Genomic DNA, 27,418 nt, shown 5'->3' with positions numbered 1-27,418 from the left:
TCCTTAGAAAATCTAAATTTTTATTATACATACTGTATTACACTGAAAATACGTACCCAAAGACAGAGTATTTTGAATTTACAACTGTACAAAAAAAAAAACAATAGAAAACATACGGGCTATGCTATAGATGTAACATTTTACAAAATGACAGTTCTTGTTAAAGGCACCAGATTCCCAGAGGGCTCTGGCTTAACATTTTTTAGTCTTTTTTTCCAGTCAGGTCTTACTATGAAAATGTGATTCACTCTTGAACTGTATAATGTCAAAATCTCAAGCTTCTGTCACGTAGACAAGTGGTCTGCGCTTTGACACAACTTAATGAGAGAAGTGACCGACTTCACACAGAGATGTCAAGCAACTACCGAAGGCTCCTCCCCATCACATCCAGCATCCTATGGTATTTAACTGAAAGATTAAATGGCAAAGCTACCAGTGAAAAAAATCAAGTTAACCCACAAAATACTGGCCCAATACTAGAATGTTAACCATACTAAGCCTAGACTGTTTTGTATGGAGGTAACTACAGAGCACTAGAGTAGGAAAAAATGTTCTTTCTAAAAGGAAGATGGAATCTATGATCAGCATCCTCCTTGGGCATACCTTCGTTACACTCATTTCACCCTTTCTGGTCCTCATGGCACTCATGAAATAAAACGTAGCCTAAAGAAACCTTTGCTGTAGGGCAAGTTGTTGAAGCAGCCTAGGTACGCATGTATGTGTTTTCTCCCCCAAGAATAAAAAGTTTGGACAGGGAAAAAAACACGAGCCACTTCCATTGCTTCTTTCCATGCTCTAGAAATCAAATAAGCTAATTCAAGCTAGGCTTGCACAGACAGGTGCTTCTTTACAAGCAAGGGCAAGAGGAGCTGGGACATTCTGCCTTCCTGAGGTGCATTAATGCACTTCGTAAGTTTGGGCTTGCTATTTCCTAAAGCCTCATGTTTGGATAAAGGTAAAGAGGGAAGGACACAAAAAGAGCAGCTGTAAGAAAACTCTGAACTACTTCTCTGATTTGTCAGTACATCTGCAAGTCATTCTAGAGTCAACAAATGGTTTTGTTTAATCTTACAACACACAGTGAGCCTCACTGAACAGAATCCAGCTAACATCCAAGAGACTGAATATTCAAGACAAAAAATATTAAGTTCCAGGGCCCGATTTTGTTCTGTACGCAACAAACCCATTCTATTGGAATTTAAATGTTGATGCTGCCCTTTCTGAATTGTCTGGCATTATCCTTACTTTCAGGCCACTTGTTCGATGATTTCATTCTCTGAACCAAAGAGCTCCATGTAGTTTTACTTCTTACTGTATCACTTTAACAGCAACACAAAAACTTCCCTTTCTTCAGGCATTTAAAAAATACTCTAGATTCACAGATGAAATTGAAGTAATGCTCTGGTGTTGCGGGTCATAAAGTCACTTTTAAAAATAAATTATTTTTGCAGTGTTAAATTATCTCATCCTAATCACTTAACGGAATTAAAAATATACTACGCTTCTATTTAAAATTTCGATTTATTGCATATGACTGACTTTAGGCAAACAGGCCTGGGAGACCAACTTTGTTATGCAGCAAATACAAATAGGTAGCAGCACAGTTAAGCTTCCTACATGCTACTGCACTCAAATGACTCAGCTGCATTCTAGAAGGGCTTCCTGAAGAGGAGAGGGACAGCTATCTCTATCCCGACAGCGCAGGTCCGAAATGCAGGCTTCTGCAGACTAAGAAAGTTTACCAAGGGACCCCCATTAATCTCAAGTAAGCCAAAAGAGCCATCACGCAGCAGCTCCTGATCACTACTGAATTGCAAAATCTTGCACATCAACAATTTACAATGACAGTACATGCCCCTCAAGTCAGCCAGTTTTCTAAAAGTTTTCTTAAAAATTATATTTGGTACTTGCAGCTTATCTAGCAAGCGGGAACAGTTAAGACAGAAGTATCATACATGTTTACAGAAGACTGGTCATCACAAGAAAACTTTAAAAATCTGAATGCAGACAAGAAGAGGAATGTCACTTTTCTTTAAACCTTTCTTTTAAAAGATGAATACTTTCATATTCTATTGTTAGCCCTTACTGTGTAACATACTATAATCAAATAAGTTATAACCATGAAAACGCTTTTCTACTGAACTCATTCTAAAAAATAAAACCCACTACTCATCCTCATTTGTCAGGCTGGTTTCTAGCTGTTTAAAGAAAAAAAAATGCAATCAGAATCATAATCTACATTGCTTCTGAAATGGGATAATTAAGTGGAGGAGAGCCCCCAGTGTGACAGTTGTATGTAACTTTCACACTAATACATGCACAACACTCCATAATAGTAGCAGGTACCATCAAATAACTTGCCCACTACAGGAGTTAGAACATTCTGTATATTTACTTAAATAAAGTTAAGAAATCTATACTTTTGGTCACATCTTAAAACACTGTAGAACACAGATTTTTCTTATTATTTATACTTGCCCTGTTGGATGATTTGTTTGAAAAACTAAAAATAAAATGCAATAAAAATTCCCCAATACAGAAAGACTCTAATCAATCATCTAAATGTCTTTGTTAGTATATAAGTGTACTTACGGGATTTGGTCTGCCTTCTTTTCAGAGAAAACAAGTAAAAAGCCACATTTTGTCCTAAGAGTTCCACTTTAACATGAACCTCTAGTCAGCCCAAGGTACCTCCACCTCCTCAGCACCAACCACTATGCTACACATCTTCGTATTTCTTCTTTCTAAGCACTATTCCCAACCGAGCACAGCTCCACATACAAGTACTGGAAGAAGCCAGATGTTTAATCCAAGTTTCCTTCAAATGATGAAACCAAGTCTCCAAAGGATGAATCCTGAACTATGTACACAAGCCCTCAATAAATGCAAGCTTTACTTGTACTATTAAAGCCAGGTTATACCAGTGGCGTGAACACAGTTATAAAGATAAAAACGTGCTTCTACTAGAAGAGGACAAGTATAAGGCACATTTATATGCCAGTATAATTGTGGCCACATCAGCGATTATATTGATATAACTACACTGGTAAGAACCTCAGCTACAGTCATTCAAAACTTTTTGGATCAGGGCTTGGCAATCAAACACATTATGACTGCTCAAACGTACATAATTAACACTGCCTCAAGACAACAAATCTTCCCAGCCATCTACATTCAGGTATGTGTCATTCAACCATTTCTAGGGCCATTTTTAAGCTGCAATTGGTCTTGAGATGTAATAGTTTCACTTAATCCCAGGTAAATTATGCTGTTCAAAGGGCTTGCTATACAAGAGCCATAGCTCAACTTCTACCTTAAGACTCACAGGGTAAAGATCTATCACTTCCTGGCAGTTACAAGCCACAACTACTTTTTTTCCCTAATTTTGAATTTTTTTTTCCCCCAGAAAGTTATGATACTCAGTTTCTCTCAAATAATGCCAAATATAGATTAACTCATGCTGGGCATGGACACTGACAGTATAGCAAGTTAAAGCTGCTCAATCCCATCCTATGACCCAAGTATAAGCAAGCTAAACATACAGTGGGTACCATTAGACACTGGACATCTACCACCTAGTTATACTGCAGCTGAATTACAAAATAATCAAGCACCAACTTGTGGTGCTTTAAATGTCCATTCTTACAATAGAACCCATGTAGCCAAAGAAAATATTTTTTACAGTAAAGATCTGTGCCCTCATTTAATGGTAAACCATGAATGACTGTGCAATAGTCTTCCAGTACTCAGAAGTAAACTGCTCCCATCTGTCATCTTTCAGTTGTGATCTCCTTTTCTAGCATCTTGAACTGCAGGAAAACAGAAACACACCAACAGCTTTCCCCCCTAAGATCACCTTTCCCTCTCCCAAAATTTAAAAAAGAAAAAGCGAGTTTGACACCATCTTCCGTGTTCACTGAGCCCAGTTAAGTTGAAGAGCCACAACTTTTACTCTGGAGGGTAGTAAGAAATGTACACACGAATGCCATTTTGTACAGTTGACACTACGAGCTGGTTGACTCTAAGCTTGATTTGGTCCAGTCTGCTGTTGCTGCATCTCTTAGGAAACATTAGTTATAGGTTTGTACTTCTTGAATCTGGTCCATTCACCAGTAGCATAGTTCATTTCAAAGACCGTATCAACCAACATAGTGGTGCTGCCAGTGCCATCTGCCTTTGGTAAGTCTTCTGTATGCTCACTAAGTTTAATCTGGATGATGTCACCCTGCTCTTGGCAAGGATTTTCTGTGAAAACAAAAATAGGAACAAATTATACATTTCAGCACTCTATTAGAAAGGTAAAGAGCACTTGATGAAAATTCTAAACCTTATGCTGAAAATACCTCCCCACCAAAACCCAACAAAAACCTCCGAACACAAAACTGAGCAAGTAATGTCACTAATACACATAGCCAAAGATGCTCCTCCCTCCATACGTTAGACTGAGTTTTAAGGATAACAAAACCAGACTCCAAAAGATGAACCCCAAAGTTACTGAAACAACAACAAAAGTGGGAGTAAAACATGTCATTTCCATCTGCCTCAAGAACCATAGGAGAAGCTTATATTTAAATGATGGTTGGTAAACTTGAATTACCAGTTACTTTATTTGGGATACATTTTGTAGTTAAAAGCCTCAACAATTTTCAGCTGTTCTGGAAGCCTAAACAGCTTCACTGAAATCACTCATCCAAGACTCAGTTCCATTCCTGTAGAAGTACTGAATATTACATTTCAAGGTACTGGAATTGACACTCAGGAAGCTCAAGAATATCATAGTTGGCCAGTCTTCAGAAGGTACTGACATTATTACTGAAGGAATTAATATTGATACATACTTATCTATATATGCATATGTGAAAACACACACATGTACATTTCCAAAATACTATTTTACTTTGCATTACAAAAAACTATCCATGCAAACAATAAAGCACGCCCTCCTACTGCAATTTGAAGTAGCATCTAGTACTAAGAGCACAATCATTAATGCAAGATACACAGAACTTTCTCAAAGCCCAGGGATCACCACAGTAACTCCACCCTGGTCATCTTCAATAATGTATTACATTAATCCAAGTGTGTGTGAGCCACATTTAGACTCCAGCACTCCAGCGATAAGAGCCCTCAAATACCAAATTAGAAACCAGAGCTAGTGCAGATGATAGAGTTCGCTTAAGGACTCTTAAGCCCCTTCTCATCTTACATTTGACAATCTTCTGAGAAAACAGCCTTGGTCTATCAAGGCCAATATATGACAGGATCTAGCTATGAGACAGCTTGCCTCCCTGCAATTCACAGCACCTGTGGTTACCTAAAGTCTTTGAGACAACAGTTGCTACATTTCTAATGCTACGGAATTAGCAAAGAGGCTCTGTACCTCAACTTGCCATGAAAGAACTTAGATTCATTGATCTCTGACTACTAGGACCTCACCAGTCTGTTCACTGTTCTGACTGGCTGCCTTGTTTCTCCTCAACCCCTAAGCCGTGATATTCCATGTGTTCAGTTAGGTGTGTATTGTGTTTAGCAGCTGCTCTGACAGATTGACTGACTACTGGAAAGAGACCCTGAAGACCTATTTCCAGGTAGTTAGAACTATAATCCATAAAAGTATGTACAGTTCAGAGTAAAGCAGAGTCCAGTACATACAGAGCAAAGTTAAAGCAAGAGTCTTGCACCCATACACGCACGTTTAGAAATGCTAGGCTGTATTTCAGATTTGGGTATTCAAAGCAAGCTAAATTAGTCTCAATACGTGCCTCTGGATCCTGCCATGAATCCAAGTATAAGAGCCTTTTCTGGCCTTGTAACTTTGTTTGCAGTCTTGAACATTTCCTGTGCAGCATACATTTGCTCCCTCTGCAACAGATACAACAAATATGAATTCCGGTGGAGAAAACACTGCCAACAGGTACCTTGTTAATACCCACAGACAAGCATAAGCATAAGGTGGAAGTTTGTAGATCTACAAAAAGTAAACAAAACCTGGCTTAACCTCAAGGCTTTTTCTCTTTAATGCTTACACCTAACACAGCAGTGACAACTGATTTCTAAAACTGGAAAAAATCTTTAAATAGTTACAGAAACATGTGCTAAGAGATTTAATGTTTACATTATCAATTTTGCTTCCTCTATAGTCCAACAAACATACGCTTGCAATAATTTCATAGGGATTCTTTTTTCTTTAATAAATGAAGTAGAGGTACTGAAAAGAAAAAGTCATCCACAGCTTCTTAAAATTCAGATCTTACAAGCCAGACTTAGATGCACTTGGCAAAGTCTCCAAGTCAGCTGCATCTTCAATTAGTCATCTGCTTAATTTCAAGCATGCACATAATATATACCAACATACCAGCAATAAGAAGCCTCAAGACATAAGTAATTGCTGTGGAATTTAGCTGCCTCTCCACTCTCAGGCTTTAAAAGCTATGTAATGGGCGAGGGGGATCAAGAAATAAAGGCTTTTGCCTTAGAAAAATCTATTGATATATTTTCTTCTACCACCACAATGACCAGATCCTTTTTTGCAGCTTACATTACATGCAACTGGCTGGGCAACAGCTCTGCTGGAAATACACCTTTCTCCCCAATTTCTTTGAGTAACACAACATTATTTGACATAATAAATACCAGTAAATAAAGACATCTAATTAACATTAACACTGCACAACTGAAAGTGTTGTGATTAACATTTTTAAAACAGCAGTGTTAAAGCTACAAAACATTTTCATTATCTTTGGTGATAAAAAAGCAGCCTCAACCACTCCATGATGCAAACAGCAGGAACTGGCAACATACTAAATGAAATCATAATAAAAATTTGCATTTTCAATCTACATCAAAAGCAGCAGTTAGAAAGAACCTGGTTTTACTTACTGTAAGAGAAAGGCTTTTTTTCGGTGGTGGCTGTTGCTGAGTTTGGGGGGCCACTTGCGGTGCTTGTGCCGCAGGGGAAATGGCAGGAGGTGTAGTAGGTGTTAGGGGCGAGGTAGGCGTAGCTGCAGGTGGATTAGAGTTACTATTGTACATGGGTGTTCTTTGTTTGAATTGTGCAGGAAGAGTTGTGGTAGCATTTGGAGCTACAGGCTCTTCAGTCTGTCTGTTAGTCTGCAAGGCCTCTCGTGCAGAGCCAGCTGCAAAAACCAATTAGGATAATTAAAAACATCGTAATTCACAAAATAGGGATTACCATCACCAATGGCCTTTAAAGAAAACTAAAAATTCTGATTATTCCATTCTAGCACCACAATTCAATATGCCATCTAATATCTATATGAAAAATTGAAGACCTAATGCTCTTTCCACTCAATTATCTTTAGCAATAATTAGACAACTGAGTGACTAGCTGTTCAATATGGATTATACTACATTTAGCATCAAATTTTAGGTTTAATGGATATCAGATTTACAAAATTGAAACTGCTTTATTTGCTTTTTGGCTTATATTGCTACAGTAACTGTACTCTGACCCTACCAGGATTATTGCTGTACTGTTACATAGAAGCCAAAACCATAAAAATATTTCATCAGTTTTTACCTAATGTAGCAGCAGCTTCCAAAGGTAATTAAGTTTCAGCCAGTAACAAATACTGAAAATACACAAATACTTAAAACAGGTGACAGAATTAAACATAGTCTTCACAAATGACTCACTATTTAAACACTAGACTGCTAAGAGGGTTAAAACCCCGCAGTATTGACAAGTCCCAACTCTTATTTCTCAAAGTTGATCCATTCACCTGCACATAAGGGCATTACTATTCCAAATGTGGCTGCAAGTGGAGGTTACATATATGATCAAGTTACTGTGATTTCATAAGTTACAATCTGTTCAGCACAGTAATTACCCAGTGCATACTGTAGACAGTTATGCTCTGTTGTAGCTCCTAGACGCAGGCACAGCTGCTTAAGCACCTTTCACGAATCTCATGAAGTTTAAGCTAACCTATCTATATTGTGTTCACAGTAGACTAAAAGACAGATAACAGACCAGAACTACACCTATGCCTTTTAGATCAGATTTTTAGAGAATGAGGTCTACCACTGCCTATCTAGGCACAGATACAGCATTGGTTTTAACATTATGGCTATTATCCAGCAAGATGCCGAACAGGACAGTGAACACTTAAGACAAACACCTGTAACAATTAGTTACTCCTTAATTTTGTACAAATCTCTTAAGTCTTATTACTGACATCTTCTCATGTCAGAATATCTGACTTGCATAAAGTAACATGTCTTAATTATGCAACCTCAGATTATACGAGATCAAATCTGTGGATCGTCTGTGTGCATCTTATATCAAGGAAACAGTTTTATATTCCTCATCCATAAGAAAAGCTAGACATCCCATACTCCACAAAGAAAAAATACGTTAGAAAAAATAGAGAACAAAGACAACAGAGAATTTTAAACCAGGCTTTTCCGGCTGTTGAATACAATGCCAAGGCTCTGAAAAATAATACTAGCTGCTGACAACACCGATGTGCTCTGCATTCCTTCTGGAGATGCCAATTTTCTGCCAGAGAAAGATTTGCATAGACCTTCAGAGAAATTCTGAACTGTTTCAGGGCCAAGTGATCAGGTTTGGCACATGCATTTTTCCATAGTAACCACACGCCACAGCTCACAAAGACAAACATTACAGTACCGAATACAACAAGGAAGAGTAAAAATAATGCATTAAACTGAAACATTGGCTCTCTGCTAACTGCAAGGTCTGGTAAGGAATCCCAGTCATGCACATGTGTTAGTGCAAACTGATACATTACTTTAAGACTTTACATGCAGCAGGAAAAGTAAAACCAAGTCCGTTCAAAAGTGTAGAAATGAAGTATTTGTACAAATGCTTTTTTTACTAATTTTCAGTTCTAGAAAATTGCCTAATGTAGCACTTTTCAAAATACGTAGGAGCTCAGCTATAATCTATCAGACTGTTATAAAAAGGTAAAAGGAAAATGGATGGCTTGATCCCAGCCTGTGCAAAAGCCAATATGTACTTGCCTCTATAAACATATCTGACTCTTGAAAGCATCCATTTCCTAGGTGCACGCATATAGATGTATGGAGTATGTACTCTAGACCTATGTGTATTACTGGTGTCTCTTTAGGAATTAAAAAAATACTGGATTTTCTATTACAGTGTAAGAAAAAAAACCAGTAAATTGCTTTGCTTGCTTGACTTTACTAGTAGTCATTTTAAGACTTAAAAACAACAAGCATTTTCTTTATTTAGTTTAAATGACATATCTGGTTACCCAAAACTCAAAGGCTGGGTTCCTGCAATGGATTTTCAGACTGTTAAGTTTCATTAGCTGAGGGATAGTAGGTTTGTAAATAAGACCTAGACAGTAAAACTGTAGAGACTTGGAGGTATTAGGTCCCAAAAGTCAAGAAGCATCTTTTACCTGGCTGCGTTTCCGAGCTTGGGATATAGGAGGATGACGGCACCACACTGGGGGTAGCAGGTAAATAACTTGTCGAAGGTAGTGCAGGCTCATTGTTCAATGAGCCAAGTTTCTGCAAAACAGAAAAGAAAGTGTTATAGCCATATTGCATATATGCATGTGCTGTTTCTGCATTTTAAATATAATTTCAACATTAGTTCTGCTATGATATTCCTTTTGGGAACTTAATTATGCTTTCCTCAGTTATGGCAAGTTTGCCCTTTCAACTCTAACTCCCTATACAAATTTCAGATATTAGAATTACCCTAAGAGAGAGAAAGCAGCTTTATTTCTCCTAATTCAGATCAAAGTTGCTTCCAAAGGCACAATCTGAGCCAGTAAAAAATACTGAGAACGTGCTTCTGCAAAGAGAGTCAGGCTGCTGTTCCTTTGTCCCATTCCTCAGTGCGGAGACCAGACGATGAAATTTGTGCAGGTGGTACCCTCTGAAGAATTACACTATGAAAAAATAAGTGATCTTCTGCCTGAGCAAACATGCTCTTCACTACTAGCAAGCCAAAACCTGTGTTCATTCATGGGCAAAAGGCCTACTAAAACATCACCCAGGAGAATGCGAAGGCCTCTGGGACTTACGTGGTGTTCCCCAAGGCTCATTTCTCTAATCCCATTATCAATGATCTGGACAAGGGGACTGAGTGCACCCTCAGTAAATTTGCAGATGACACCAACTTGTGCAGGAGTGTTGATCTGCTAGAGGGCAGGAAGGCTCTACAGACAGATCTGGACAGGCTGGATTGATGGGCCAAGGCCAATTCTATAAGGATCAGCAAGTCTTAGTGCCAGGTCCTGCACTTGGGTCACAACAACCCTAAGCAACGCTACAGGCTTGGGGAAGAGTGGCTGGAAAGCTGCCTGGCAGAAAAGGACTTGGGGGTGTTGGTCAACAGCCAGCTGAATTTGAGCCAGCAGTGTGCCCAGGTGGCCAAGGCGGCCAACAGCATCCTGGCTTGGATCAGAAACAGTGTGGCCAGCTGGAGTAGGGAAGTGATTGTCCCCCTGTACTCAGCACTGGTGAGGCCACACCTCGAGTGCTGTGTTCAGTTTTGGGCCCCTCACTGCAAGAAGGACATTGAGGTGCTGCAGTGTGTCCAAAGAAGGGCAACAAAGCTGGTGAAGGGTCTGGAGAACAAGTCCTGTGAGGAGCGGCTGAGGGAACTGGGGTTGTTTAGCCTGGAGAAAAGGAGGCTGAGGGGAGACCTTCTCTACAACCTGAGTTGTAGAGACTCTCTACAACTACCTGAAAGGAGGCTGTAGCCAGGGTGTTGGTCTCTTCTCCCAAGTAAGAAGTGATAGGACAAGAGGAAATGGCCTCACATTGCACCAGGGAAAGTTTAGATTGGATGTGAGGAAAAATTTCTTCACCAACAGGGTTGTCAATCATTAGCATAGGTTGCCCAGGGAAGTGGTTGAGTCACCATCCCTGGAGGTATTTAAAAGATGTGTAGAGGTGGTGCTTAGGGACATGGTTTAGTGGTTGGACTTAGCAGTGCTAGGTTAACACTTGGACTTGATGATCTTAAAGGTTTTTCCAACCTAAATAATTCTACAATTCTATAAGCTAGCAGAAGGCAGCAGTAAAAGCACAGGTAAAACCCTGTTTCCACTGCAATGGGCAGTCAACACCAACATGATGGGTGTCATCTAGGATCAAACCAAAGAAAATGCCGTATTTTGTACTTAACTATACAGGCTATTGTGCGCGCAAAGACAACAGCATTCTATCTCTGTGAAGACCTTATAAACACAAGGGGTTGACAAAGGAAAGAAATTTGGGGGAAATTAAGTCTAGTGGACAAATAATTTAAGGCAACCTTACTAGACAAAAGCAGGATGGATATTCTGTAAAATGTGGAGCTTGCAAAAGAGATAATCTTAGCACTCTGCAGAAAGACAGGCAATGACATTCAATCCTGACACAGGCCTACCAATATCTGCCTATACGTTGGTTTTGGCATGCGTGCCATATATTGCTACCCCCATTAACCATGGGACCAACATTGCATATGCTTACCATTAAACTCTAGAGGTAAAAAATGCCTGTCTCACCAACCAAACCACAGATCTTTATTTAAATAGAGTGCTCTCCAAAGGCAAGCATTGCATGTCAATACATGGACTTACAGGCAAAGGTAATCATGACCACTTTAAATTTGGAACAAAAGACAACACTTAAGATTTGAGATGGATTTCTATCATCCCAAGAGGCTTGCAAATACTGGGTGCAGCCACCTCCAATTATCTGTTAGTATCTAAAGGACCCAGTCGTCCAAATTAAATCCAGGCCAAGGCTTGCTGGAACAGACAGTTTCTAACTCAGAAGTGGGGGGAGGACCTAACATTATTGTAAAAAGCTATGTCCTGACTCAGAAAACACAAAGCTGCATCACAGTTTTTCCAGTGCACCGTATCTGAAAGGACAGGAAAAAAGACTATTAAGAGAAGGAATGGCTACCTCTGAACATTACAGGTTTTAAGAAGAACAAATTTGTAAGTCATGGGTAATTTGGATGGAGATCAGTTCCACTGTATTTCTCCTCCCCTTCCAATAGTAATGGAACTGGCTAAGCCTAGTTACATACAGGTTTGGAGACATCAGAAAAAGCTGCCTTCTGGATTAAACATCAGTTCTCAAAGATTACAAGCTAAAAATGGAAAAAATGAACCACAGAAGGGTACTAGCACGTAGGTTCTTTTCTGAAGTCAGAAGACAGATGAGTTGTAAACACTTTTTTTCTTACTTGGCTGCTTATGTTCAGCCATCCCTCCTGGGCATAGGTCATTGAGAAGTGCTCCTCACAGAGACTTCTGTGGACACTATTCCACTAGGGTCACAAAGGATGCACAGGTACAGAGTGAAGCCTGCAGGAACTCCTGAAAATGATTCTACCTCACTAGGGTCACCCTCTTATCCTTTTCATCTCTGACAGGAGACTACAACCCTCACTTACAGAAATGCCATACATCATCACAAACTTAAAATAGCAACAAGAAAACAATCAAAATCTTTACCTTCATCCTACTTTGCATTTTTTTATCTAGTTTGATAAAAATATAATGTAAAAATCTTTACATCATTATTTCAAAATTCCATTAAGAGGCATACTTCAACAAGTTAGTAAAATATCATTACAGTGGTTAAGTGTTTTAGAATAACATGCATCATGGTTTCATCATCTTTTTTTGTTTGTTAGGTTTTTTTATTTGTTTTGGCTTTGTTTGATTTTACCTGTGTAGACACAAGGCCAGCAGCATAATCTGGGGTAGCATTTTCTACTACTGTTTCTTCTTTGGCTTGCTTTTCTACAACTTCTGTATCTATTGCATGAAAACAGAAGTCAGTTCAAGGAAATTTTCTGCAATATTGAATTAGATGTACTTTGTTTAAACAAAGACACAAAAATGCATTTCTCAGTCTGCTAAAACATACTTTAAGAGACATATGCTGAAAGGTTGGTAGATACAGTAATCTTCATACACAATTTTATGATCAACTCAATTTTGAGCTAAACCACCATGTGTATCCATCAAGATATGGCTAATTTTGTGATATTAGAAAGCATCAAAATCCAAGCAAAAATTTACTTGCAATTAGATTTTGTTCTGAGGTGGTACTCATTTTTTTGGTGACAAATACAAAAAGGTTGTTCTGGGGCAAATATGCTGCCCAGAGTATCTTCTTGTTACGGTTAAGTAGAGAACTGCCCTGTCACTTGAGTTGAGAGCAGTATATCAGATGTTATTCACTTTTTAAGATCTCTCAGCCAGAATTTTGGAGAGCACTAAGTTTTTTCAACATTACTTTCAATTAATTTACTTGGCCATACAGCCAGTAGAAATAAGCATAGCAAAATATCTCCAAAAATTGCAGTACACACCTATGTGCTTCCTAAAGCACAACTGGCTAGTTCAATCCTTTCATATAACTGAGACAGGTTATTACCTAAGCCCATGGCAATATGATTAGCAGCATTAAAAAAAAAAAGCTAAAATCTTCCCTTAAAGTGTTTTTGGTTTGGGTTTCTTTCTTTTCTTTCCCTCCCCCTCCTTTTTTAAAGTTTAGCTGAAGATGAGTTTCAACAAATGAAGAAGAAAATGGTCACACAAATCTAGGTCCTATTTGCAGCCTTTTAAGTAGCATGCTATACCAACCTAATGTCTTTCTTCTTCGCTTTGCTTCACGGCCAGCACCTACCATATCCAGCTCAGAGATATCTAGAAGCTAAAAAAAGGGCATAGAAAACTTAATAAGCGTTGTTAAATTTATGTAGTTGATCTCTAAATATTGTCCTTAATTTTTTCTTTAATATATTGACACTTGATTCAAAACAGCATCAGAAATTCACTTTACATCAGGAAGGAGAACTGAGCAGGAAAGCAAAAAATTAAGAAATAGGGCACCTACCTTTACTCCTCTTTCTTTGCGCAAAGGTGTTCTTGAAGGAGGAATAGGAGTTCTGTTTCCAGATGGACTAAATACACTAGGTGCTGAAGTACTCCTGAATGGAGCTTGTTTTGGTATTCCTTTGAGTGGTGCTTAGGGGAGATCAAAAAAAGGCTACAGTTGTAGTGTATGTTTAATTAGTTCTTTGGCTTTTCGCCTTAATGCACCCACCCCTTCCCCTTTAATTTCAAATGTTTATAATATGGAAGCATCTATAATACACTAAATGTTCCTCAAATGTCAGATCAGGTTTTATGCTTCAAACACGGAGTAAGAGCTAGTCTCTAAGATAATGTTTTATTATTTAATGTAGAATGGGGTTGTACACAGGTACATTGCTATCAAAAGATACTTTTCCTATGTACATTGATGCTTTTTTTATTTCTAACAAATAAACTTTGAACACATATAAAGGTATTGGCCTTGAAAGTTCTGAATCCAGTTATTGCCAAAGTTGCTCTTTGAACTTTAAGATCAAGTTACTTGGTAAAACTGTATTTGACCAAAGATTCTTAGACAAGCTTCTCTGCAGGGCTAAAGGGCTCATCATCTACTGGAAAGGTAAATTACTACTTCACACAGGGGTCTGAAATTCTGGAGCTGTTTTTTGCACAAGGAGGAGGATCCAACTTGGGTTTATATCGCAAACAGAAAACCTGCTGTCTCAATACTCAGAAACCGCTACACCTATAAGAAACTGCTTTCCCCCAACTTTACACTGTTACATTAAGTGTGAGGTAGAAGAGTAAGTGCTGAAGACAGCATTCTTTCATCATCTGCTAAAAAAAATTAGGGACACGTATATATATCTATAAGGTCTCAGAGCTTCCTGACAATCTCATCATAACCTACAAATTGAAGATAAACACTGAATTTCAGTTTGAGGTTAGATACTCTGTATCTCCCTATATGTTGTACTAGAAAACATTTTCACCATAGGACAATCGTCTCTGACCACTGTGAGGAAGTTTCAGAAGAGTAAACCCCAGCTGGTTCCATAACTCATAGTTCTAAAGATCACCTGCCTCTAAAGGCCAAGTCTAAAAATTAGCTTTATTAGTTCAATGGCTAAAAAGAATGCCAAAGAGAACGAATGGCCAATTTCTATACTGGGACAATTTTTAGTTCAAATTACAACTACACTGTTTGCATTTCCTGCATGAACACATGGCTAAGCTTTGGTCCTCAAAACCACATCTTACATAGCATTGGCACAGCTTCTAGCCACCACACCAAGAAATCACTCAAGTTTTATACCTCACCATCATATCGGTGGTCAGAAAAGTTATAGCTGTGCAGTGATTTAAATTTTTGAATCCTCCTCTTTCTCCTAGTCAAAAACTTATTTGAAAAGTTTAAGCAGTTCAGGAACTTCAGCAAACAATTGGAATCTATTAATGCAAAGTTGAAGAATGATTATACGGCTTCATCATGTCCATTAAACAGAACCCACTGCACAGCCTTGGCTGCAGAGAGCACACCGTCCCCTCCTCTTTCTCCACAAGGAATTATTCAAATACAAGGTAGTTTCAGTCTGCTTCACAGCACTTCAAAGAGCACAGCAGATTACTGTGATCCACTCTGCTCCCTTTTGGAGCAACATGGCTTAGTCAGGAGTTATTCCTGGAGTCATGTAAATTAAATTCTTACTGAAGTTTACAGGCATGATCTAGCTGCATACATTTTAGAGGCATGGCAGATATACTTGCCATTTAAGAAAACCCCCACACTCTTGTTCTTTCTGACAAGACATGTCAGAAACATTTAAATATCAGGAGAGAGGAAGGCAGAGTGGAAGAAATCCTTTGCTTCAAAAAGAATTAAGTTTTTGTAAAAACTAGATTAATTTTGTTCTTCATCAAGATTATTTTATCAGATATTCTTTCCAGGAAGTGACGAAAGTGAGCCATACTTGTTGTATCTATCTTTTTGACCAGTCCTCTGCCTTTGGCATGGAAAGGCACTCCTGCAGTCTTCTTGAGCTGTTGTGCAGTTTCTGTTGCTAAAAAGAAAGAGAGCTTTAGTTATTTCAGAATCTGTGCTGAAAAAAATACAATATATTGCTTCTTATATAAAATGTGGTTAACTAACATATAAAAAGATGGGAATAGCAACAAAGAATTATATTTTAATTAAAAACCCGGTCATTTATGCCAGGTAAACACAGTATTTGGAGAAAAATACAAAACCAATATGGCTATGCAACTGACAAGATGGTCTAAACTAAAATAAATTATTGGAGTAGGCAATTTACTCCAAGATTTAAATAATTAAAGTTCTATATAACATCACAAAAAGTTACAAATCTTGTATTTAACCAGACCAACTACTCAAGTCACTGCAAGAAGGAAGCAAGCTGCTGCAACAGAACAGCAGGCACACTAAACTATTTTAAGATCACTTAGTTCAAGTCACTACCAATACATATATGTACACATATGTTGTCTTTTGTTAGTGAAAACCCTCTTGGCTTTCACACCCTATATAGCCATATTGAGCAAAAGAAAGCATTAGTTAGCAGGTCTTGCTCGCTGTTGTAAAAGCGTACTGCAAAATAAAACTAGGTTCTCATTTCAGTTTTGTTTCAGGAGCTTTAACCAAAGCTGTCCCTCACAAGTATTCACAACTGACTCTTAAATATACCCATGAGATTATACATCTGTGCTTTAAAAACCTACAGCTTTTTGTATGTCTTGAAATCTGAACAGCATTTAAATTAAGATTAGCATTTTAATGTAATCATGGCCAGAATGATTTGCATCTGCTCTTCCACACACATCAGTCTATCGAAGAAAAAAAAAAAGCGGCCAAAGCTCTTATAACAGAAAATTTTAATGAATATTCCCATACTGAAGAATAAGACCGAACATAAATTTTCCTTTCACCATTTAATTTGTAACAATCTTATCAACTAGCTATAGCACTACTTACATTTCTGCAAGAGTTCAGCTCTGAGAGTAGCACTTTTAGGTTTCCTTTTCAGCTGGAAGTGTTTCACTGGGGGAGTAAGTGGCCCAGCTAGTGTTGTCAAGGCATTTTTGTTTAAGTATTGGCATTCCAATGGCAACATAGCTGAAGTTTCACATTCACTTACTGCATAAAGAGTTAACACAGCACACATGGGTATTAGCACCTCTGATAGCTAATTACAAAGCATTTTACAACTAGACTGTACAGGTGTTTTTAAATTTTAGATTACTTGCTTAAACACCAAGAGTAATTTAATTTTAATTATTACACAGTATATAACTAGTTATTAGAATGTTTGGGTTTTTACATTAGCTTCATAAGAGCTTCCCTGTTAATTATACCTAGTCAAATTACAGGAATCTTAAATATGCTACTATTGTCAAAGAAAATTAAAATGATTGAATTCTCAGATTCCTTAAATATTATACATAAAAAGGAAAATACTAAACAAAAGTCCAAACCAAAAGTGTGAACGAACAAGTGATCATTTGTTTATAGAAAGAAAAAACAAAATGCTTCCACCCCCAAGTCATTTCAATACTGGTCTGCTGCAATCCTAACTCCAAGACCATGTTTGTCAACACCTGAGGGCTTTTTCTAGGAAATGTGCTAAATCAAACCCACTGAAGTAGGAGCAACTTTGCATCACTGTTTACTACATTGTTTGAAGCAGCAACTGTGCAAGTGGCTGAGTCAATATTTTCAGTTCCTAGGCAATCGATAGAAAGTCAGGCATCAGCAGCATAACTCTTCTTGCTATCAGTCTCCCCACAGCACCTATCATTTGTTGGCTGGAGGAGGACTTTCAACAGAGATGCACCCCACCTGCCCAATACAATGGTGGTGCTTCCATACACACGGGACAAGGCTGTCCACACAAGCGCTGCAGAAACAAAGCCTTACAGTCATCTTTGGTACTATAACATACAAGACAAAGCAATGCATGAAAAACCTCAACTTACTAAGCTGCAATCAGTCAGTTATTACCTATCAGTGCACATACAGCCTGTCTACAATACTAACGAATCCACATTAATTTGCATGTCGCCCTTCACAACCGGGGTAATACCTGACATGCAAGTTTTGATGATGCATGAAAAGATAATTTAAGAAGTTACCATTCCTCAAATATCACAGTTCCACTAGCATGCCAGGTCATGAACTACAGCAGTTAAGAGACAAGGGATACTACTTGTCCTGATATCAATACTGTTAAGATAGCAAGTTTGCCTGTGAAACAACAGGTTATTACAGAAATACGATGCCTTTTTTCAGAAATTTTCACTGACAGAAAGGGCTTACCTTTTTCTCTAAGCTCTCCTAAAATATCTTGGACATTGGGATTCTGTTCTTCAAGATCAAGGTTAAGGGAGCCAGTATCTGGAAAGGATTTTAAAATATCAGCTACCATTAAGACCCAGGGGTCTGAATCCAAGGTAGCGAGCTGGATAATTTCAGTCAGTGCCCCTTTCATCTACCAAAAAAAGAAAAAGAAAATCAACCAATTGGAAACAGTTTAAAACAGTTTATAATTGGATTTTTTATTTTAAAAAGACAATAACATAAACATGCACAATATTTTACTAATGGGGAAGGGTAGAGGGAGACTGCTTCACAGTTATACATTAACTCTAGAACTAAGTAAAGAATGAACCAAGATAATTTTTTTTATGTTGCTTTCAGTCAATTTAACCCAAGTTTGTTTTGAGCTTTTGGCAGCTAGACGTTTTGTTTGGCATAGACTATTTTTACTAAAAGCAATAGGCCAGACCCTTACATTACTGTCTCCTTACGTTTTACACTTGAGCTCCCAGTGTACCCACATCTTATATTCAATTATAAGAATATGCAACCGGAACACAACAAATTATTTAGAACAGGCATCTAAATGAAGATGTGCCCCTTTCTGGGCTACAGAATAATATAGCAGACAGATCATTATCTGCATCATATGAACATAAAATAAGTCCTCAAAATTTTCCTTAAGCTTAAGCCAAAATAATACGTTTTATGCCAATCAAAACTGTATTGTTTGACAAAAACTAAATATTACAGAAGTACACCGAACCCTCCAATATGCCAGAAGTAACCATCCATCTACCCAAAAGCTTCTATAGTCAGAAATGTTATTTTTCTTTAAGCACCTATCTTGAAAAAGGGGAAAGAATGCCTAAGATTAAATTACTATGACAATGATTTTTTTTTATTAATTACTGATCAACATGTCTGTTGGCACTATGGAATGAAAATTAAGGTGACTAGAGTCAGTCACATTTACACAGTGAATCTCTTAAACTAGTTGTTTTACTTCATTCACAGGTAAGCTTAAACGCCCCCAAATAAAGACTGAACACTCCCTTTTTTTCTTAGTAAGAAACTTTTATCTAAGCATTAAAGTATTAGCTTCACAGAACCAAGATGTTTTGAGGTGTACTGTGTGTCTATCAAGTCACAAAACATAACAGTAAAGTTAAATGAAGTATTTAGACATACACTATCTGTGTAGTATTAACATTGAAGAATTTACAAGCAAAGTATAAGGAAATACTTGAATTTTGACTTTTCATAACCCACTGTGGCACATATAGCTTAGTTACAGTCTACATGGTTCTGAACACAGGGAGACAAGAGATTAATCTTCACCTTTATGCTGCATTTCTTTCCTTTTATTTAGAACCAGCCTTTTCTTACATGAAAAAGTTTAATAAAAGCTTACTGTATTCATGCAACTCTAAAATAAAAATTAAACTTCTGCTCTCCATCCCCCTCCAAACACTTGTAAAGCTCAGTAGAGGCAGACAAACATATTTACATTTCTCAATTCCTTTCACCCACCCAATGTTATTGCCCTCTCACTTTAGAAAGTGTTACAAAGGGGCCATTTGTTCTTTATCCCTTGCATGTTTTAGTGCTCAGATTAATGTGCTTGTGAAACAAATCAGATCAGTTCATCTGACCAAAAACTAGCATCTCCCTATAGCTTTAAGGTTGATCAGCCCCTTAGTGTGGCTGACTACAATCACACAAACACTAGAACCACAAAAAGAGTGGAGCAGAAAGGAGACGCTGCAACAGTCAGTCACCTTCTTCAGCAGCACTACTGATTTGCTTTGGAGTAAACCGGCCACATAGCCACAACCATGTACTGTTTTAACATGTTGTCAAATTTAACCAACACTTACCCAATGGAGAAAATAAATTTCTATGGTTCTAGTCTTTGTTGTCCTCTATTACTCATTTCTTTCTCAGTAAACATAAAAAATCCACCTAGACTCCATGTAGACTTGTCAATCTCTCTATTCGAACCCTAAACTACTCATCACAAGTCACATCTACTGCAGCAGATGAGGATGAATGTGAATACTATTGAAACAAAGTCCTTTAATCGCCTATCTATCCTATAGGAATTACAGTACTGACTTACACAAAACACCTGAAAATTTAAAACATGCCATGAAAGCTGATGAAGCTATGGCTCTTTCACAAGCTTTTATCTGGATACACTAATGCAGGTAAGTGTATAGAATGTAATTTCCTCCATCAAAGCAAACTCAGGCAATAGTTGGAGGAAAGACATCTCCCATATCCTCCCAATTTACCCTTCATACCTGCACCACAAAATTCCTATTTATACCAAAAATTCAGAGCATTCAGAGCTATGCACCTATACTATGTACGTTCCTACAGAGCTCTTGTTTGGGCACGTTATATCCACACTGCTCTCAGGGCAGGTAAAGTTCAGGCAACCTACTTAAGCCACAACCCTCTGCTTCACATGACTTTGGTTCCTTCAAGAAAGGAGCCCAGAAACAACTTGTTTGCCTAGCACTGGGCAAATAACATTATCACAAGGCCTCATGGCAGAAAGAACACGGTGAAACTGTGTCACACACAAGGAGGCAAAGCACACTAACACATACTGTGAGCCAACCAGAGACCTTGCCTGAATATGGATTTGCACTTAACAAGCCTGGATTTGAGTTTTAATTCAGGTTTGTCTTCAAATGGCAATTTAAATATATGTTCCCAGTTTGCTGTTGAACTGGCAGCTGAAAAAAATTTCATTTGTGGTTTGAGAATGCATGAAATGCAATTCAAAATAACAGAGAACAGTACATATAGTTTTTCTGTTACTTTACAAAGCACAGCCATAATCCCAAGCCCTTAATTGTTAAAGATTGCAACACTGGGTCAGTAAGAGTCCCATCAGCTCCAACCAGCATCCTGTTAAGCATGAATGTCAAGATCTGATGCAACATGTTCTGGCATTCCTCATCTAAAACTTAAGGATCTTAAGTATTTTTCTCAGCCTGCTGGCACAATAAAAAGGCACAGGGCATGACTAGAAACATTTAACAAGAAAGGATCAGGCAGGATGGAAAAAGTCTGGGAACAGAGACAAAAGGAGATTAATAATGGCTGTGCAGGAAGAATACACAAACAGCACCGTGGGAAGGGGTAAAAAAGGAAATGTTACTAGAAACACGCAAAGTGATAGCTCCAAAATTACTTCTTGCAAAGTACTTACATTAATTTGCTTTATATTATGCTTAAGTTAATATATGTGACTATACCTTTAGACAACTACATCAACAGTTGGCTAATAAACCAAATCAAGTTTTAATCTTTCAGGGGCCATAGAGAAGGTGATATTTAATAGGTATCTGTATTATTATAGAGTGTTTTCATTAAGCTAAAAGCATTGGATCAAACGTACAGTATCAATATTTGCACGATACAAAACTAGGATGGATCAAATACCACTATTGTATACATTTTGTATTTTAATCATGAAAAAGTGTATAAGTGGCCAAGAGTAATATTAGATTAAAATATACCATATTTTAAGGACATGGAGCTGTTGGAGCAAGTCCAGAGGAGGCCACAAAAATTATCAGAGGGCTGAAGCACCTCTCCTATGAAGACAGGCTGAGAGAGTTGGGGTTGTTCAGCCTGGAGAAGAGAAGGCTCCAAGGAGACCTTACAGCAGCCTTCCTGTGCCTGAAGGGGCCTACAGGAAAGCTGGAGAGGGACTGGTTACAAGGGCATGGAGTGACAGGACAAGGGGGAATAGCATTAAGCTGAAGGAGAGATTTAGATTAGATATTAGGAAGAAATTCTTCACTGTGGAACAGTTGCCCAGAGAGGTTGTGGATGCCCCATCCCTGGAAGTGTTCAAGGCCAGGTTGGATGGGGCTTTGGGCAACGTGGTCTATTGAAAGATGTCCCTGCCAATGGCAGGGGGGTTAGACCAGATGATCTTGAAGGTCCCTTCCAACCCAAACCATTCTATGATTCTATATTACATCACAGAAAAAACACTAAATGCCAGAAAGATGCACAGCAGCCTGCCTGTTCTGAACACAGGGGGAAAGACAAGCGTCATGCGCCCTCTTATTCCTTTGCACTAGTACTCCACAATTCCCACTTGCATGAATAGGGGACCCCTCACTAACATAAACATGCAAGAAGAAACAGTCTTGACTTTTGCTCTCTTACAGCTATAATAATAAAAGGGCAGGCCACTGCCAGGATAGGCAGCATCTTCCTCTCAAGGTAATTCAGAGAGCACAGAAGTACACAGTTCTCATTCCAGACTTGGATGTAACATCGCACTTTAACCCTGAACAAATACATGAAATGCTGGATGAAAAGAAAACTTCACTTGCCATTGTGAATCAGGTTAACAAGAATATAATATACAAAATAAACAGAAGTAACTGTTCTGCCAAATTCACAGCTGAAATTCTGGTCAGCACTACACTGAGCTTTAGGCATCATTTCAAATAAGCATGATTATGTGGAAAAAAATTTAGCAGATGAAAAACTGGGGGGCAGGGAGATTCAAGAGTTAGCAAATTCTGCCCAGAGAATTACAGCAGGAAAGGATATTTTTGATAACTGCCTACAAAACACACTTAACTTAAAATGGGAGCCAATTATTCTTATTAGTCAGCGGGAACAAACAAGCAGTAATGAGGTTCACAGCATGGTAAAAATTTATTACCTATCCCACAGGAGTATTATGAGGATTAAGTCACTTGTATCTATACAATATTTGGAGTGTTGAATGAAAACATTATGAAAATTGAAGGATATTACATTTGAAAAAGAAAAACACTTAAGCAAAGGACTGAACTTTTAAGAGAGCTCATTGAAGATTCACTTGTCTAGACTGAAGCTTTTGCAGAGATTTAGAAAGGACCAGCAGCCAATTAAGCCCCTTCTATACTAAATACCACCACACTTTTCTTCATTCTCTCATAAATTTTTACTCTGATGCCTGCTCCTGAATGGTTTCCATGTTATTCTGTGCCTCAGTGAAAATGCTATTATAGAGAACAGAAAAAAAGAAAAAGATTTAAGAGAAAATAGCTAAGTCCAACCTGCTATCTAGAGAGGAAAATATCACAGAATCACAGAATACTGTTTATTGTGTTAGGTAACAAACCAGTAACATATCCTGCATCCACTACTGAAATTCCCAAAGCTTTAAAGCTGATGCAACATATTTTCCAAGACTTTAAGTTTCCAAATACCAGCTCCTCACACGATTGATACAAACTGGCACATGGCATGGAAGACACACATATCACTTTCCAAAGACACTAATGAAGTATTTTCACAGTTAACTCTAATCATTTTCAGGATTTCCAAATGACAGATTTTACTTCCACGCAGCCTCAGGTATCCTATACGGGTGTATTTCTGCTAGGAAAAAACCACCACGTTCAGCACTCCACAATATACTGAGCACAAATCTACTGAACACACACATATATTTATCTATGCTCTGGGTATCATATGTAAGATACCCAATGCCAGTTAAAATATTCAAAATCTTGACAGTAAGTTATGTAACAAGTCTTCACAAATACAACCTATTTTAGCAAACTCACCACAAACGGTAAGTATTAATAAGACAACATCCCTTTCTGTCAGCAGTTTGGTTACACCAGCTATTTTTACCATTTACAGAAGGAAGTCCATAATGATAATAGCAGACCTACTAGCATTTTTATTCCACCACCTTCAAGCTCTTCCTCTCAGTTAAAAAATAAATCACATGTCCCCGAAATAATTGTTACAGGTACTTTGCAAAGGACTGAAAGTATGTTAAATCTCTAGATCTTGATCAAATGAGGTCTCTTTACAATGAAAGATTAAGTTTATGATTGAATTCACAAACTCTGTCAAAGTAGTGAAAAATCCCACAGTATTTTTTCTTACAGCAGTAACAAGAGCTTCATACTTGGAACACAACTGATCACTTTAACAATATTCTAAAAGGCACAGCAACTGACTTGCTCTTCTTTACATACGCTTTATCTCCGTGGCTAACAAAAGCACAGATCAAGTAAAGCTGCTTGGCTACCATCTTCCTCGGAATCAATTTTAAAAATTCTTTTACCTGCCTACTGAACACTCTCGCAGCATTTCAACAAATTATTTCAGTTTGCTTTAATTCTGCTCCCTCAAAGAGTTGGCATGAGTGTTATTTATGAAGGTCCCTAAGTTTTTTTAAGCTCTTTTTGATCTAAACCCATCGCAAATATGTTAGCTTTTCCTAAACGTTGCAAAACCCATTTCTTCCAAGCTGCCTGGATTTTCACTCTACTTCAGAAGAATTTTGCACACTCAGAGTTCGTGTGAGCTTATGCATAGCTCCCCATTCCCCTTTCTGGCCTTGGTTGTTTGTTCAAAACACAGCTGCATTTGTCACAGATAAGGAAGACAGTTTGTGCACTGGACAGGCATTAAACATGAATGTCATGTTTTATAAATTAGAGTAAACATGCTGACTTTTTTTTTTTAAAGTGACACCAATTACATGTAACAGTCAACAATCCTATAGATGCACGTGGCAAGACAGACACTGACACACACTGAACTACCGCTTAAATGTGATGCTTGTGTATTTTCAGCTTAGAAGTACACAAAACCTGAGTATACAATAATCCAAGTTACATACCATCTCCCCACACCCTGTCTAGTATATTTATGTTTATTAAGCCTAAGGAGCAGCTGTGTCCTAGCCAAGAAACAGACTGGTGCAAGCACAGCTGAGGATACTCTACACAACAGGGTGAGGATTAACTATACACCACCTCCATGATTGTTACCAGGAATCAACACCATACACAGTCGAAGTAGGAGAGAAATTCCTCAAGCCTGGTTGAAAATGTTTCCCAATCATTCTCCAGCTATTGCCCCAAACATCAGTAGCTGCCTACTGGTAAGAATAAGCCAGCTGCAGATGAGGTATGGTCCGGGGCCAAATGAATAAGCTTTTCTGGATCTATGATGACTGCTTGCACAGCCAGCTCAGACTCGAGCCAGCCAGCTTATTAGCTGGGGTAGGACAGTAAAGGAAAGCATCAGCTGTTCTCAGAAAGGTAAAAAGAAGCAAAAAAAGCATACCTATTTTCCTCAAGCAAGACCTGACTGTAAGAAGGTGGGGAAAAGCACCGTTCAGTGCAGACCCCAGATCTTACCTTCCCAAAGTTTCAGCACTTGCTGCTGTCCTTCCTAAAGCTGAGATGTTTGACTTGGGACACCTATACAGCTGCCAGTATTAAGGAAGCAGAGTGAAGGAAGCCTAACATACAGGACTGTTCCTAAATGATCATGACTCTCTGTCCTAATCCTAGAACAAACACTGCCTCAGAAAAGCCCTCTTCCCCAAAGGGACCCAAAATGTATCAAAACACAGCCCTACGAGTCCATGTGGAGGCACAAGAGAGGTTACAGCTTCCAAAATCCTAGTGCCAACAGATTCCCCGAAGAGCAGGAGCAACAGCAAAGCTTCCACTCCACTTACTCCCTTATCACGGGGAATCTGAGCGCTTTTCCCCTCACACCAGTCCTCTGAGCCGGGCCTCAACGGACCGCTCTGCCAGCCAAGACCTTCTTCCTCCCCCTTCTCCATCCAAGACAGGCTGCAAGGGAGAAGCGGGGACGTCTGTGGGGACCAGCCTCACTATACACCCCCCCGCCGAGGGCAGGCGGGCACCTGCCCTTGAAGAGCAGCCGCTGCTCGGCCTCTCCCCTCAGGGCTGCCGCGGGCAGCTGCCCGCTCCAACCGCCCGCCGCGCGGGAGGGGGCAGCGCGAGGCGGCACCCGCTGCGCCCCGGGCTCTGCGCTCCCCACAGCCTCTATGTGAAAATCAGGGCGGGCGGGCGGGGGTGGTGGTGAAGCGCTGCCCCCTCTTCTCCCCTCATGCCATCTCTGACCGACCTCTCCCCCTCACACACACGAGCCCCGCTTCGGTTAAGCTTCCCGCGCAAGCTCCTACCCAGCTCTCACCTCATCTACCGTCCGGCGGGGCAGGTGCAGCATCCCCAAGAGTAGCTTGAGCTTGACGGCCGAGGAGAGACCGTGGAAACAGAGGCGGATGTTGTCGATCACCGAAGCCGTGAGCAGCGAGGCAATGCTCGGCGGCGCCCACAGCTCGTCTGTGGAGCCCAGTTTGTTGTGCAGCCACAGGCCAGTGTCGCTCTCCCGCATCGACGCCATCTTGGGAGCGGGGCGAAAAAAGAGGGGATTCTCCACGGGCATTTTAGGAAGACACCTAAAGGGAGGAAGGGAGGGGGTGAGGACCTCTGCGGGTCGCCGTTTTGTTCGCAGGCCAAAATGGCGGCGGCCTATGAGGTTGCGCTAGGGAAGGCGGAGATTCTGCCGTAACCTAAAATGGCGGCATCCACGCAGCGAAAAATAGTGACACTCCTCTCATTTCTCTTTCAGATGCAAAATGGCGCCCGCTATGGCTTTTCTTCCGTATTGCAAGATGGCGCTGCCTCACCGCGGAGAAGCTTCTCTGTCAACTCCGACTCGTTGTTCCTCACAGTTCGCCCTAACTTCTCCGGGGCTCCCCTAGACAGACGAGGGCCCAGAACCACGGGCAGAGTGCCGAGCCACCGCAGGGCCGGGCGGCGCAGCTCGGAGGCAGGCCGGAGCCCGCCCCTCCCCTCCGACAGCGCTGGCCTCCCCCACTCGGCGGCTCTCGCCTTCCCCTTCCTGCCCGGGAGCCGCCTCACTGGCTCGGCGCGCCGAGCGGCTGTCACTGAAGGCGGGAGAAGGGCTGAGGGCCCCGCTGTCAGCCCGCCCTTCCTCCCCGCGGCTGGGCCGGTCGGCCGCCGCAGCCATCGCCACAGCGCCTGGCAGAACACCACGTCTCCTTCCGTCACAGTCCCCATGGTTCCGAGGGGGCGGGGTAACCCGGTTCCTCAGCGGCGGGAGCTGAGGCACACTAGGCCCATGCCAGCGCCCCTTGTGCTCCTTCTTTGCTCTGCCTGCGTTGGAAAGGCAGTCCGTTTTCCCCACCCAGCACCATGGGGAGCTTGTTAGAGCTAATAGCACCTTAAAGCGCACCCACCTCCGTGGTTTCCTCAGGTCCTGTCAGTCCCTGACTTTCTTCTTGCCCAGAGCAGCTTGCCGACGTGGTGCTAGATAGTTAAACCCCCCTCGGTGGTGCTGATTTGACACCAGTAGAGTTGAGTGTCTTTTTCATCATTTTCCCCAGAGATTTTCATGCTGG

At 39.9% G+C, this 27,418-nt stretch overlaps 1 protein-coding gene across 2 annotated transcripts; it reads right to left on the bottom strand.

Moving 5' to 3' along the window:
- Positions 1 to 27,043, bottom strand: NELFA (negative elongation factor complex member A). 2 transcript variants are annotated; one of them, XM_075752673.1, is made up of 12 exons: positions 26,567 to 26,876; positions 26,188 to 26,452; positions 18,184 to 18,355; positions 16,843 to 17,004; positions 15,824 to 15,913; positions 13,873 to 14,003; positions 13,620 to 13,689; positions 12,697 to 12,785; positions 9,411 to 9,522; positions 6,880 to 7,136; positions 5,763 to 5,862; positions 1 to 4,245 (listed from the first exon to the last, which is right to left on the bottom strand). In XM_075752673.1, the coding sequence occupies exons 2-12, from the start codon at positions 26,437 to 26,439 to the stop codon at positions 4,061 to 4,063; spliced, it is 1,620 nt and encodes a 539-aa protein (XP_075608788.1). In that variant the 5' UTR covers positions 26,440 to 26,452; positions 26,567 to 26,876; the 3' UTR covers positions 1 to 4,060. The 2 variants fall into 2 exon arrangements, with proteins under 2 accessions (XP_075608788.1, XP_075608789.1); XM_075752674.1 differs by having other exon boundaries at positions 26,188 to 27,043.
- Between the last annotated feature and the right edge of the window lie 375 nt (positions 27,044 to 27,418).

The sequence above is a fragment of the Balearica regulorum genome, chromosome 4 (assembly GCF_011004875.1).
Source record: "Balearica regulorum gibbericeps isolate bBalReg1 chromosome 4, bBalReg1.pri, whole genome shotgun sequence".
Taxonomy (NCBI): domain Eukaryota; kingdom Metazoa; phylum Chordata; class Aves; order Gruiformes; family Gruidae; genus Balearica; species Balearica regulorum.
This window is presented reverse-complemented; position numbering and strand designations above follow the sequence as displayed.